General features: G+C 44.8%; 1 protein-coding gene across 4 annotated transcripts in view; it reads left to right on the forward strand.

Moving 5' to 3' along the window:
• Positions 1-15,464, forward strand: part of LOC309376304 (uncharacterized protein) — a 46,196-nt gene that overhangs the window by 21,839 nt on the left and 8,893 nt on the right. The window contains exon 1 of one of the 4 annotated variants that reach the window (XM_081922575.1): positions 6,988-7,151. The exons of 1 other annotated variant lie outside the window; for it this stretch is intronic. In XM_081922575.1, the coding sequence (XP_081778701.1) occupies positions 7,128-7,151 (24 nt within the window). In that variant the 5' untranslated portion in view covers positions 6,988-7,127. Of the gene's footprint in view, positions 1-6,987; positions 7,152-10,674; positions 10,696-13,025; positions 13,136-15,464 lie in introns of those variants that run through there. 2 more of the 4 variants (XM_081922576.1, XM_081922573.1) reach the window with 2 other exon arrangements.

Raw genomic sequence — 15,464 nt, forward strand, 5'->3', positions numbered from 1 at the left:
AAGAATCAAAATTTTGAAAAGTATTATTACAAAACTCAAAAAAGAATATATCCAAAATGTATAATTTATTATTAGAGTGGGAATTAAAGGCTGAAGAAGTAAAAGAAGTTATGACTAAACGGGCATGTGATATAGGATATGTAATTCGGCTGGACCAATGGGAGAAATTATGGAAATATGATATTAAATTCATGGCATGTTACACAATCAGAGAAAATTTCATGAAAATGGTGTACCAATGGTACTTAACTACGGGAAAAATTGGCTAAAATTTACAAATTAAAATCAAATACCTTGTTTTTCGCTCTATAGGACGCACCGGACAATAGGACGCACCTTGTTTTAGAGGGGGCAGAACAAGAAAAAAAAAATTCTCCGCCTCTCTGCCCAGCGCCCCTTCAGCAAAGCGGCAGGAGGTACTGTGCAGAGAGGGGGAGAATTTCCCCCCTCTTGTTTTCCCCCTCTAAGACAAGGTGCCGTTTAAGGTGCGTTCAGTCACCTTTATGCGGCTACCTTGGAAGCCTGGAGAGCGAGAGGGGTCGCTCTCCAGGCTTCAGGTTCCTTTCGACCTGCTCTTTGGGGCTGGCGGGGGGAAGCCCACCACCAGCCCCAAAGAGCAGGTCGGGGAGCAGCGGAAAGGCGCGCAGCGGAGAGGCTCCTGCCGTAGCCTCACGTCACCTCTCCAGCCAGGAGAGGGTCGCGGGGCTATGGCTTCTTTAGCCCTGCGCACGCTCTCCCAGCTGGAGAGGTGGCTTGCGGCTAAAGAGGCTCCTGCCATAGCCGCGCGTCACCTCTCCAGCCGGGAGAGGGTCGTGGGGCTATGGCTTCTTCGCTCCATAGGACGCACACACATTTCCCCTTCATTTCATTTCCCAGTAAGCTTTAACCTTACTACAAGGCCACCACATATGATAAAAAGAACCTTCTCTCTCTTTACATTTCCAACACATGTTTGATTTAGATTTATACATTTTTGACAGTTTACTTGGTGTTAGATACCAATGATATGTCATTTTCATATAATTTTCTCTTAAGCCATGTTGTTGTTTAGCTGTTTAGTCATGTCCAACTCTTCATGACCCCATGGACCAGAGCTGCCAGGCACGCCTGAAGGGAAGTATTGCTTCGTTCTCCTTCTGCACATAACTGCGGCATTATGGGAAGTCTTGCTTCTTGCTTCTTTTCTCTGGCATTCTGGGAAGTCTCACTCATAAGCTTTTCTCTGCTTCTGCACACACTGTACGAATCTGTTCCAAACACCAAGACATTCCCTCCTTGCTCAGTTCATCTTAAGTTCATGATGACCTGTTCTCAATGCATAGCTGACCACCTCTACGGAACTCGATTGTTATATTCTTTCATGTTATGATCAATCATTAGTAATTGTTTTAGTCATGCTATATCAGTCTTTAGTTATAATTTAATTAGGAAGTTTCATGACTGTCTAAGTTCCAGGCCCGTTTCCCAGCCTTTAATCTATTGGTGATTAATATTTATATGTAACTCCCGCCTTGTACTTATGTTAACCAATCAGCAACAAGTTGCTTTGTGTTTGTATCAACCAATCAGCCACAAGCACACCTGTGGCAATGTTTGTAATAATCAATAAAAGAGAGTTCCCGGGGCTTGCCCCGGACACACGCCTCTCACATGACACCTACTACTCGTCTCCCGTGATTTTCATTCCTACACAGTGCTTAACAGCAACTTCGTCCTGAAGCCTCCGGGTTCCCTCTGCCTCTGTCCGAGTCCTTCTGCCAGCTGCCTGGGGTCATTCACAGGCCGACATGTCTCTCTCTTTTCTCATTTATGGCGCTTATATCCAACCTGGCATCTCAGAGCAGTCTCGAAGGGGTTTCCTATCTAATCAATAAAATGACACTTAAACAAAATCATAGAATTGTAAATTTGGAAAGAATCCCAAGGTGCATCTAGTCCAATTGCCTGCAAAACAGGAATCCAATTCAAGAATCCCTTGCAAATGGCCACCCAACCTCTGTGTATAAAAAACCTCCAAAGAAGAAGAGTCCACCACCTTCTGAGGGCGTCTGCATTGATATCCTACTCCAAGGAGCTCAAGATGACAACCTGCCCCAGGTCACCCAGTGAGCTGCATAGCTGAGTAAGGAGGTATTTGAACCCTAGTCTCTCCCAGGGCTTCCCCTTCTGGGAAACAGCTCTTCACTTCACTCACAGAAGCTGCTCAGTTCTGCTCCTGATGAGCAGTGGCTGGTGTGGTTTAAAAAACACACAACTGCAAGCATTCTATGATGTCACAGTAGGGGGTTTGCAGGCGCTGGGCAACAGAAGTTGGCATGAGTGTTACACAAATCTTAAGGTGCACACATAGCAGACACGCACCCTAGAGAAAAAACAATCCTTCACCATTCAAAAATTATAAAATATTCCCTGGAAAAAAGACACTTTGAGTTCACAGAGCAATCCTGAAACCCTCTTAAGGACCCCAGATATTTACTCTGCAGTTGAAGGAAAAACCTTTCCCAATAGTTCTTTTCACTTACAAATCCTGCAAAACCTATAAGCCTCTCACATAAATAGGGGTAGATCTGTGACAATGGATTCAAGAACTGAGGTATTTACCATTTCAAGGGAAAGGCTCAGACTGGTCAGGAAAGGGCAACCAGCAAACATTGTCAGGTATCATGACAAGAGACAAGCCAGGAGACAAGACTGCCTCTTTCTGTGATGCATGTATGATGCTTGTTGGGTGGGCAGTGGTTTTCAACCAGGGTGCTGTGGCACCCTTTGGTGCCTTGAATGATGGTCAAGGGTGCTTGGTCAAGGGTGCTGGGAGCAACACTGGCCTCTGTCCCTCTCCCTCCTCCCAATGCCTTCTTGCATCTCTGCCTCCAAAGGTTTGCGCAGCTGTTTGTTGCAGCACCCCTGGCTACAAGCTCCCCAGGCGAACGGTCCCTCTGGAGCTGGCCAGGGGGTACTTCCCAGGCCCCCGTGGGGCAGCGTGAGGAGGCACCTCTTTTTGGGGAAGGGGCAGCAACTGCGGGTGTCCAGAGGACTCCTAAGGAGAGGGGAGAGGAGAAGAAGGAACACTCCACAATGGAAGGAGTCAGAAAAAGGACGAGAGGCTGCCAGCTCTGCTGGCAAGGGGTGACATAGCTGGGCTCCGGAGCCTCACAGAATGTAGTTGGTCAAGGGAGCCGTGGACTCAAAAAAGTCCAAAGCCTCTTGGGCTAAGGGAAACCCATCCAGATTGAAGGGCGGGGGGTATAAAAAATAAATTATTATTATTATCTTTAAAAGTTCTTACACACACTTGTCTTGGTTCCTCACCAGTGGCGTAGCGTGGGTTGTCAGCACCCGGGGCAAGGCAAGTAATTTGCACCCCCTAACCCGTGGATTTGCGCCCCCTAACCCCCAGATGTTGCGCCCGGTGCGGCCGGCCCCCCCTGCACCCCCCACGCTACGCCACTGTTCCTCACCTCCATGCAACATGTAAGGTGAGAAACTCTGTCACAACAGTAAAATTAAGATCTGCCTTGCTTTGACTGGTTCCTGCCGCCGCTCATTTTTCTCTGACCCATCATGGATTTAGCCCCAACCCCAAGAAACCAGTAACTGAAGGAGGTGGGTCATGGGAATTGAAGCGCATGCTTTCTGCATACAACACACCCCTGCCAAGCAGCTCCATCTCACCTGCCCCCAACCCCATACCACCCTCTCTCCTCAAATAGACCGGGGCCACTGAGTCCTTCCCAGCAATAGAATTAGCCGTTCTGGAAGATTCCTAAAATGTTATTAATCCAGAGTTCAGAATTCAAAGGTCCCAAATATAAAATAAACGTTCATAAATGTACATGTCAAACACATAAGTAAGTACAGGGGAGCAATCCTGTCAGCTTCTTTAGGAGACAACAAGAGTCTGCAGGATACAAATAATAGAAAAAGTATTAAACTGTACATTTCAAAGAATATATATATATATATATGAATGCCATGCAACGCTAGGGTGATTGATATATATATATAGTATTTATAGGAACTCAAACACTGAGATCCTGCTCTGTTCCAGTAACAAGAAGCCGAAAGCACCAGCCTGAAGATGACGAGTGAGACCTCGTCGAAACGTCGCCTTGACACCCCAACTTTTACACGGGAAGACACCCGAGGACACCAAAACCTGCATTCCTGTACCCGTGAAAATCTACGAAAGCATATATATATATATATATATATATATATATATATATATATATATAATAATAATAGAATAGATATATAATAGATATATATATAATAGAAAAAGTATTAAACTGTACATTTCAAAGAATATATATATATATATTCTTTGAAATGTACAGTTTAATACTTTTTCTATTATTTGTATCCTGCAGACTCTTGTTGTCTCCTAAAGAAGCTGACAGGATTGCTCCCCTGTACTTATGTGTTTGCCGTGTACATTTATAATAATAATAGTAATAATAATAGTAATAATAATAATAATAATAATAATAATAATAATAATAATAATAATATTTTTATTTATACCCCGCCCTACCCAACCAAGGCCGGGCTCAGAGCGGCTTACAAGCAATAATAAAAACAAGATGAATGATTACAACTTTAAAACAAAAATAAAATACAACATTAAAATAATGGAACATTAAAATATTAAAATGTAGCCTCATCGCAGGAGGAGAAGGAAAAGAAAGAAAGGGGGAAAAAGAGAGAGAGAGGGAGGGAATCAAATTGGCTCCAAGCCAAAGGCCAGGCGGAACAACTCTGTCTTACAGGCCCTGCGGAAAGAGATCAGATCCTGCAGGGCCCTGGTCTCATGAGGCAGAGCGTTCCACCAGACCGGAGCCAGTGTTGAGAAGGCCCTGGCTCTGGTTGAGGCTAATCTAACTTCCTTAGGGCCTGAGACCACTAAATTTATGAACGTTTATTTTATATTTGGGGCCTTTGAATTCTGAACTCTGGATTAATAACATTTTAGGAATCTTCCAGAACGGCTAATTCTACTGCTGGGAAGGACTCAGTGGCCCCGGTCTATTTGAGGAGAGAGGGTGGTATGGGGTTGGGGGCAGGTGAGATGGAGCTGCTTGGCAGGGGTGTGTTGTATGCAGAAAGCATGCGCTTCAATTCCCATGACCCACCTCCTTCAGTTACTGGTTTCTTGGGGTTGGGGCTAAATCCATGATGGGTCAGAGAAAAATGAGCGGCGGCAGGAACCAGTCAAAGCAACACAGATCTTAATTTTACTGTTGCGACAGAGTTTCTCACCTTACATGTTGCATAAGTGAGTATCTTAGTTAGCTATACTAAACTCTGTCTTTATTTTATCTGCCTGCAAGATACAAAAGATGTGCCTGCTTTTTAAGCATGTTAACTTTTTAAGCATGTTAACTTTGTGGTTTTTTTAATAAATTTTTTAAAAAAGAAACTTTCTTTTGTCTTATGTGCCAATCTGAGGGGAAATCTAAGTCCAACACCTGACTACTTGGTTCCGCTATACCTGATGAATTTCTGCCTGCAAGTTTGTGGAAGCAGCTTGCAGAGTGGGGCAACCGGTAACAAAGGAGCATAGTCTTCTCCCTTGGACTGTGCCTCCTGGTGCCCTGAGATGGAGTGGAGCAGCATTACCATTTCTGTTGCGTTTTGTTTTGTCAAAAAGTAAATGGCTGCCGGCCTCCATTCCAGAAACCTGACCCAGCTGGAGGGTAAGGGCAGGTGAGGGAGGGGCGAGTGGCCGGAGCCCCTTTAGTACAACAAATTATATAACTTTTACACGGGAAGACACCCGAGGACACCAAAACCTGCATATATATATATATATATATATGCTTTCGTAGATTTTCACGGGTACAGGAATGCAGGTTTTGGTGTCCTCGGGTGTCTTCCCGTGTAAAAGTTGGGGTGTCTAGGCGACGTTTCGACGAGGTCTCACTCGTCATCTTCAGGCTGGTGCTTTCGGCTTCTTGTTACTGGAACAGAGCAAGATCTCAGTGTTTGAGTTCCTATAAATACTGTTGAGGGGGTGTGGTGTATAGCCTCCAATGTTCTGGGCAGAGAGGAAGTTCCCAGGCTAGTGTGCCTTTTCTTCTTTTGTTCCTTAATTACTTGAGGGATATCTTGAGTGATTTCTTGAGTGATATCCTGAGTACCACTTAGGTGGGTCATTAGGTGTGGATTAGTTGCTAAAGTCTTTGTGTCTTGACCTCTTGAACTTTGTGAAGAGTTTTTCTGAGAAGATGGCTGTACTGCACTTAGTTGTGCTCTGGCTTGGCTTCGTGTGTAGGGGCGAGCTGTGGTTTTGTGGCCTGTGTCAGCCAGATCTGTGTAGGGATTGCAGGGGGGTGCAGCATCCGGAGGTGCCACCATGGTTTGGCTACTGGATGGTGTCTGTAATTTATCTGTGGAGAGGGTCTGGGTTTGGGTCTGGTGTGGTTGATTGGTGATGGCGTTCTGTGTGCCTCTGGATCTGGTGTCAGTTTTTGTGGGGAGGGCTAATTTCCAGATGTCTGGCAAGCGGGATGTGTCGTCACGCTTGTTCATGTTGTGAGGGTGTTTCTCTATCTCGATGGCTTCCATGATTATTCTCTTGTGGTGATGTTCCATGTTAAAGAGCAATTTGGATATCAAGATATCCCTCAAGATATCTTGAGGGATACCTCAAGTAATTAAGGAACAAAAGAAGAAAAGGCACACTAGCCTGGGAACTTCCTCTCTGCCCAGAACATTGGAGGCTATACACCACACCCCCTCAACAGTATTTATAGGAACTCAAACACTGAGATCCTGCTCTGTTCCAGTAACTAGAAGCCGAAAGCACCAGCCTGAAGATGACGAGTGAGACCTCGTCGAAACGTCGCCTAGACACCCCAACTTTTACACGGGAAGACACCCGAGGACACCAAAACCTGCATATATATATATATATATATATATATATATATATATATATATATATATATATCACCCTAGCGTTGCATGGCATTAACATTGTTCTAACCACTAGGCCACACGGACTCTCCTAGAGCCTTGGCACTGAGGCCGGGAATTCCATCTTCTCAACTGCCGTTGCCTAGCAACGGAGCTTGTGAGCGTTTGAGGTCCCTGAGCATCCCGAGGTTGGAGGAGGTGGCCTGAGGATGGCGTCCCGAAGACTCCTGGAGGTAAGTGCAGGTTGCCATGGCCAGGGGACTTAACTCTGGAACCTACTAGTATGAACTTTATTAGCTCTATGAGCTCTGGCCCAATGGTTGCCAGTGGTTTGATTCGAATTAATTTTATAATGAATGATTTTAGAGTGTTGTGTTGTACTGTTTTATTGTTGTTAGGGAGGGTGGGATATAAATAAAATTTATTATTATTATTATTATGGTCGCAGACCAGGACAAAAAAAGAAAGAGCATATAAATAAAGTAGCAGTTAGGATTATTTTTTAAAAAACCGATAATTGTTAGAGCAAATGAGGACCAAGAAACAGGCATAGGATAAAACATCTGAATAAAATACAAGATTAAACATGGATAATGGATGGATAAAAACTGATAATTAAAACAGATAAGAACTAAAAAACAAAGACACGCAGTTAAAACAACTGTAAGAGCATAAGAACTTAAAAACTCGCAGTTAAAACAACTATAAGAGGCTGCAGAGTAGAAGCCTCTGAAATAGAGGGCACTCACAACATTAGAAACTGCTGCGCAAATATGGTTAAAACAGACAATTGAAACAATGTACAACAATAAATTTAGAAATAATTTGTTGTAGTAAAGGGGCTCCGGCCACTCGCCCCTCCCTCACCTGCCCTTCCCCTCCAGCTGGGTCAGGTTTCTGGAATGGAGGCCGGCAGCCATTTACTTTTTGACAAAACAAAACGCAACAGAAATGGTAGTGCTGCTCCACTCCATCTCAGGGCACCAGGAGGCACAGTCCAAGGGAGAAGACTATGCTCCTTTGTTACCGGTTGCCCCACTCTGCAAGCTGCTTCCACAAACTTGCAGGCAGAAATTCATCAGGTATAGCGTAACCAAGTAGTCAGGCGTTGGACTTAGATTTCCCCTCAGATTGGCACATAAGACAAAATAAAGTTTCTTTTTTAAAAATTTATTTAAAAAACCACAAAGTTAACATGCTTAAAAAGCAGGCACATCTTTTGTATCTTGCAGACAGATAAAATAAAGACAGAGTTTAGTATAGCTAACTAAGATACTCACTTCTAAGAACAAAGACAGAGATAGGATAGTTTCAAAATCCTTCAGTAGATCCGCATTACAATGTCAGCAGGAATCTCCATTACTTTTTTTAAAAATGATATTTTATTAGATTTTAACAGAAAAAGGTTACAGAACAATAAACAGAAAAATAAAAAAGCACAAAAAAATACAAAAACCAAAATTTAACATAATAAAGTAAAAGAAAAATAAAAAAATAAAAATCCCTCTTTTCAGTTTCTTAAGAAAGGAATCTCCATTACAAAGAGACACAGGATGGCTGCCAGCAAGGTGGTACGCTAACAGCCTGGCAAATCACAGGTTGCAGAGCGCACTTTCTCAGCCATTCTTAGGATCTTTATTCCCAGGTAATTAAAAGACCGATAACAACACTAGGTGGGTGTGAATAGCTGGAGCCCCAGGTGTCAAGCCCCCAAATCAAACTAGAGAACTTCCTTCCTAAGATAACAATTTACACATTTGGAGACTGTCGGTCTGCAGGGTTAAAGCAACAGACCTCTTTCCCATAACTCTTGTGGCTTTTTGATTATCCACCATACTCTGCTCCTTTCTTGACCAAAGTTTGAAATCCTTAACTTCACTACACCCTCCCCTCTAAGATGAAATTACAGGGTTAAGTCCCTAAATTTCATCAAAACAAAGTATGTACAAACTGATGTAAACATTTCCAGCTTGAGTGGTTAAGCAGCCTTTTAAAGGAAAAAATCACTAGCAGCACACTCAAACTGATCTTCCCAAAACTAGGGGGGTTGCACAAATAACTCATCGTGGGTCAATACCGCAGGCACAGTAAAAAAGCTGTGAAATAACAAAAAACTTCCTAGCCGATGTTCTGGACAGGATAGACAAGGATAACACATCAAAAGTACCTGTAGCCTGTTTGTACCCTTCTAGGAAGTCCAAGTGCACAAAGGCTACCTGTGTTCGACTTCCAAAAGGAGTTAACAAAGAAAATTCAAGTTCCACATACATTTTCACAGTATTAACATGATGTTCTCTAAAAGAATTAGGCACCTTTGGGTATTTCTCTTGATAAAGCACAGGACTTACGGTAGCTTGGCCTCAGATGTACTAAGGCCAGGCCAGTAAACGACTTGCTTAGGGGGGAGACTGGTAAGATTTAATGTTACAGCCCAGTCTCCTTTCTCAAAACTTTGAGTCACTATTTCCAGATCAGAAAGACCTTTTTGTTCAGCAGTGGGATGGTCTTTCTCTCAGGGCAACAATTCTTTGCTCAGGTGCACCTCAGGTTGCCAACTTCTCTCATCGTCCTGTTGGAACAAAGTTTCTCCTAATCCTATTTGACTGGCATTGGTTTGCATTTCAAAAGGACGCTGCTGGTCAGGGCTAGACTCACCCACAAACTTACTAGGGCTTGTGTTAACAACTCAGCGGCTTGCTTGAATTGGTGTAAGAGCCATTCCAGTACACACTGGATTTCTGCTCCCAGGGATTTGATGTTTCCCAAGCCCAATCTGAATCCGAAATCATTCACTTCTCCTTGAGCAAACTGACATTTATACATTTTAACGGTCAGGTTTGCATCTTACAATTGGGCCAAAGCTCTCTGCACATGCTTAAGGTGTTCTGGCCATGACTTAGAAAAAATTAACTCAACTTCTTCCAATCCCTCCCATCTCCCTCTGAGCGTGGACAAAGGATTTTCTAGGAGCTTGCCAAAACCTGGCTGGTCTGACAGAAACTCTGGGTTCCTTGAGTAAATCTCAACCAAAATTCCTAACAGATTTTGAACACAGAGGTGGGGTGGGATGGAATCCCAATCAAACCTGAAAACACTTTTACTCATAACATAACCACACTGTTTCCTAGGACTAAAGTTCTGTAAAGGACCCACCAAATCCCATTTCTTCTCCACACAAACATTTGCATTACAAAACATTTTTTGAAAAACAATAAACATATTGACTGGGTCTTTATAGTTCTTGAACTGTGGATAGAAAAACTCTTTTTCAGGCACAAAAGGGCTAAACTCTATTGCGCAAAGAGACTTTTCTGCAGTTTCTAAATGACCTAGGAGAGAGTGACCAAATCTCTGCTTTACTTCAAACGCGGCCAAATCTCCCACCATGGCAGAGGACTCAAAACTCTCCACAGTGGCTTGGCTGGGCTGGGCTGAGCTGGCCCCCCTTTCTCTTCTTGCCTCTCAGCTTTTGGCTGACAGGACACGCTCTTGCATCTTTCACAGTCTGCGTCGCTAGGGAACTGTAGATTTCAAAACCCCTTCCCCCAAAGTAAGGTTTGCACAAACTTGGGGTTCAGGGACTGGAACAAAGGGATCCCCCATAAAATCCTGGGAGGGAACTGAATCAACAGTTGCAGATTGGGGAATTAAATTTCCACCACTAGGATTACTCTTCCGAAAATCGGACTGGTTCAGCTGGGACAAAACTAAGTCTTTTGGCAGAGTCACAATATCAGAGTCTATGCTTCAAAAGGAAGGCACAACAATTCGATGAAGGTGAACACTGGGAGGTGTGCTGGACACTGAGGTGGGCCAGTTAACACCAGGGGTGGCAGTGCGTATTAGCCAACCCTCTTCCCAACCGATTTCTCAGGAACAGCAGTCACAGCAGTTCCAGTGGTTTTGGGAGTTATAGCATCAGGCGCCCAACCTTCACCCCTCCCATCTGGGATAAGGCTTCCCTCAGCCCTCAAACCTTGAGGTGTTGTTCCCCAGTTTCCCATCCCCTGTACCTGGGTGGGTAAGACCTTGATGGAAAAAGAGTTCACCGCAAGTTGTTGTTGGTAAACCTTAAATCCCAAATCGTTCCACACCAGGACAGGACTTTTGCACACCTCAGGATCATGTACTATAATTTGGTGGTTTCCATAGTACCCCTTATACGATACTGGAACAATGGCAGTAGGTTGAAAAATCTCATTCACACCATAGGGGCTAATCTTTAAGGGTTTAGCCTGCATCTGCATGGGCAAAACCAAATCTCTGGACACACTGGTAACGTCAGACCCAGTGTCTCAGAAAGAGTTCACAGCAATTCCGTTGATCTCAATGGGGGCTGTAAACTTTGAATTAGCCCACTTCAGATGAGGCACACTTGGACCAGCACCAGTTCTCACAGGTCTCACAATAACTGCACTTGAAGTGGCTACAGCTGGTTTGGAAGCTATAGCGTGAGGAGTTGCCCCACCCTTCCCCTCCAGGACCGGGCTTTCCTCAGTTCCTGATTTTTGCTGTTCCGCTTCCCAATCTTCCACCAGTCAATGGATCATGCGCACCCAGGAGTCAAAGTCAAAACTGGAGGCTTATTTTCACTTAATTGGGGGCAAACTGCTTTTACATGCCCAGTTTCTTACAATAAAAGCACAGTCTGGATCTCGGAGACAATTTAGCACGTTCCCCACCTGCTGTAGAGGAGTCTTTTGCAGGAGTAGGGGACCCCCTGCTTTGATCTTTAAAGGGAGGTCCCGGCCAGAAGCTGAAGCTGCCAGTCTGTACCCACCAGCCAGTCCCCTGTTGGCCAGATGAGAACGATTTAGTCTAAAAGATTCTGCGAATTCTGTGGCCTCCTCTAAAGATCGTGGACTTTGGTCAGCAACCAAACTCGCAGTTTCTGGAGACAGGTGGTGCATAAGTTGCTCTACTAGCATCAGCTGCCTAAGTTCTTCAAAGCCACACACACCTTCGGCTGAAAGCCAAAGTTCAAAGTTCTGGGCCATTTTCTCAGAATACACAGCAATGCTGTCTGAGGGACCAGACTTATCCCCTTTTCGGAAAGCCCTCCGATAGTTCTCAGGATGAAGTCCATGCCTTTGCATGACAATTTTTTTAAGCGCTCATAGTCATTGATTTGGGATGAGGGGAGATGGCCCATCAATTCGGCTAGGTCTCCACAAATTAGGGAGCGCAAAATTGGCATGTACATTTTCAGGGACACCCCCATATCTCGGCAGGTTACTTCAAAAAGAGTCAGATAACTCAGAACATCAGTGGGGAGGGGCTGATATTTCAGAAATGCCCTCCAGTTAAGGTTGCTCAAAGTTAGCCCGGAGGAGACTGTCTGCGATTTTCTCCTCGTGGCTCCTTGTGACTGTAGTCATACCTTGGAACAGGATGTTGAGACGCTTGTCCCTCCGGACGCAGGTGTTCCACCGCCGCGTATCCATGCGAGGGTCTAGGGAGAAATTCCTCCTCCTCCTCTGCAGCGTACTGCTCCACGAGTTTCCCAAGCTCTTACTGGCGAGTAGACCCATCCCGGGCTGGGCGAACGCCGTCTCACTGTTCTGCGAATGTCGCGCGATGGACGCTCTCGACGTTAGTCTCTCACAGACACTTCTTGCAGCTGCTGCCGCAGATCTTGATGCTCATAAGCCATCCAGCTGACTCTCGGCCCCATAAGAATGAACTGGCCCGTCTTTGGAAACTTATCATGGCACCGGTATCCACCTTGGCCTGGGTTTTGCACCCACTCAACTGCATCTCTTTGGGCTCTGCATAAACAAGATAGTTCCCTCTAGGACGTGTGGAGGCCATCCTAGCTTCCACTTCCTCACGAGGAGACAAGGGTTGGTTAACTGACGCCCCCCTCACTCTCTCCAAGTTGCAGGACTCTCGCCCACCCTTCCGAACAGTCCTTAGTTCGCTGGCATCCACCAGCTCTCTCTCCGACCCGGGATCTCCCAAAAACCAGGAGGCAGATTCCGCTCTGGGTTTTGGAGGATGGGGGGCGTTGTCTCCGAAGGAAGGGAACTGCCTTCTCCACCCGGACCCCATTCGTCCACAGTACGCAAAGTGTATTCCTGGGAAGACCCGGCTTCCATAATTCCTGACTATCTCTATCCAAAGAAATATGAAACACCTGTACTACACAAAAGATTCGTGCCAATTTAAAATCAAAGTGCCTTTCTGCAGGGAAGTTCCATCCCACCACTGCCACCATGTAGTAAAGGGGCTCCGGCCACTCGCCCCTCCCTCACCTGCCCTTACCCTCCAGCTGGGTCAGGTTTCTGGAATGGAGGCCGGCAGCCATTTACTTTTTGACAAAACAAAACGCAACAGAAATGGTAATGCTGTCACCACTCCATCTCAGGGCACCAGGAGGCACAGTCCAAGGGAGAAGACTATGCTCCTTTGTTACCAGTTGCCCCACTCTGCAAGCTGCTTCCACAAACTTGCAGGCAGAAATTCATCAGGTATAGCGGAACCAAGTAGTCAGGTGTTGGACTTAGATTTTCCCTCAGATTGGCACATAAGACAAAAGAAAGTTTCTTTTTTAAAAAAATTATTTTAAAAAACAGAAAGTTAACATGCTTAAAAAGCAGGCACATCTTTTGTATCTTGCAGGCAGATAAAATAATAACATTGTTTAGTATAGCTAACTAAGATACTCACTTCTTAGAACAAAGACAGAGATAGGATAGTTTCAAAGTCCTTCAGTAGATCCGCATTGCAAAGTCAGCAGGAATCTCCATTACAAAGAGACACAGGATGGCTGCCAGCAAGGTGGTACGCTAACAGCCTACAGCCTGGCAAATCGCAGGTTGCAGAGCGCACTTTCTCAGCCATTCTTAGGATCTTTATTCCCAGGTAATTAAAAGACTGATAACAACACTAGGTGGGTGTGAATAGCTGGAGCCCCAGGTGTCAAGCCCCCAAATCAAACTAGAGAACTTCCTTCCTAAGATAACAATTTACACATTTGGAGACTGTCCGTCTGCAGGGTTAAAGCAACAGACCTCTTTTCCATAACTCTTGTGGCTTTTTGATTACCCACCAAAATCTGCTCCTTTCTTGACCAAAGTTTGAAATCCTTAACTTCACTACAAATGTACAACAATAAACTATCCCAGGGAGTTGACTCAGAGTCAGGGCTTTTCATGCCGCACTATTTTGAGTTGGGTGATGGTCTGCGCCTACAGATCTGTACACAGAATCTGGCAACCATCCAGGTCATCTTCTGCTCTTTGCCTAACAGCAAAAGGTCAAATTTTTGGTTTTTGCGGGAGGTCGGTGAACCTCACCAGTAGGGGATCCATGATCTTACTACGTGCCTCTTCATAATAGGGACATCTAAAGAACAAGTCCCCTTCATGGATCACTGCCTTGCCGTGGCGAAGGGGCTTGAATAACTCAGAGAAGCTATGAGCTATGCTGTGCAGGGCCACCCAAGATGGACAGGTCATAGTGGAGAGTTTTGACCAAACGTGATCCACCTGGAGCAGGAACCGGCAAGCCACTCCAGTATTCCTGCCAAGAAAACTCCATGGACAAAGACAACAGGCATATAAAAGTTATGACTCTGGAAGATGAGCCCCTCATGTCGGAAGGCGTCCAACATGCTACTGAGGAAGAGCGGAGGACAGGTACAAGGAGATTCGGAGCTGATGAAGCGGCTGGGCCAAAGCCGAAAGGACGCGCAGTTGCGGATATGCCTGGAAGCGAAAGGAAAGCCCAATGCTGTAAAGAAAAATATTGCATAGGAACCTGGAATGTAAGAGCCATGAACCTTGGTAAGCTGGATGTGGTCAAAAATGAGATAGAAAGAATAAATATTGACATCCTGGGCATCGTGAACTAAAATGGACAAGAATGGGCGAATTCAGTTCGGATGACCATCATATCTACTACTGTGAGCAAGAATCACATAAAAGAAATGAAGTGGCCCTCATAGTCAACAAAAGAGTGGCAAAAGCTGTACTGGGATGCAATCTCAAAAATGATAGAATGATCTCGATACGAATCCAAGGCAGACCTTTTAACATCACAGTAATCCAAGTTTATGCACTGGTGCTGAAGAAACTGAAATTGACCAATACTTTGAAGACCTACAACACCTTATAGAAATGACACCAAAGAAGGATGTTCTTCTCATTATAGGGGATTGGAATGCTAAAGTAGGGAGTCAAGAGATAAAAGGAATAACTGGCAAGTTTGGCCTTGGAGTTCAAAACGAAGCAGGGCAAAGGGTAATAGAGTTCTGTCAAGAGAACAAGCTGGTCATCACAAGCACGCTTTTCCAACAACACAAGAGACGACTCTACACATGGACATCACCAGATGGGCAGCATCGAAATCAGATTGATTATATTCTCTGCAGCCAAAGATGGAGAAGCTCTATACAGTCAGCAAAAACAAGACCTGGAGCTGACTGTGGCTCAGATCATTAGCTTCTTATAGCAAAATTCAAGCTTAAACTGAAGAAAGTAGGAAAAACCACTGGGCCGGTAAGATACAATCTAAGTCAAATCCCTTATGAATACACAGTGGAA

The sequence above is a fragment of the Podarcis melisellensis genome, assembly GCF_964234715.1.
Source record: "Podarcis melisellensis genome assembly, chromosome: 8".
Lineage (NCBI taxonomy): Eukaryota > Metazoa > Chordata > Lepidosauria > Squamata > Lacertidae > Podarcis > Podarcis melisellensis.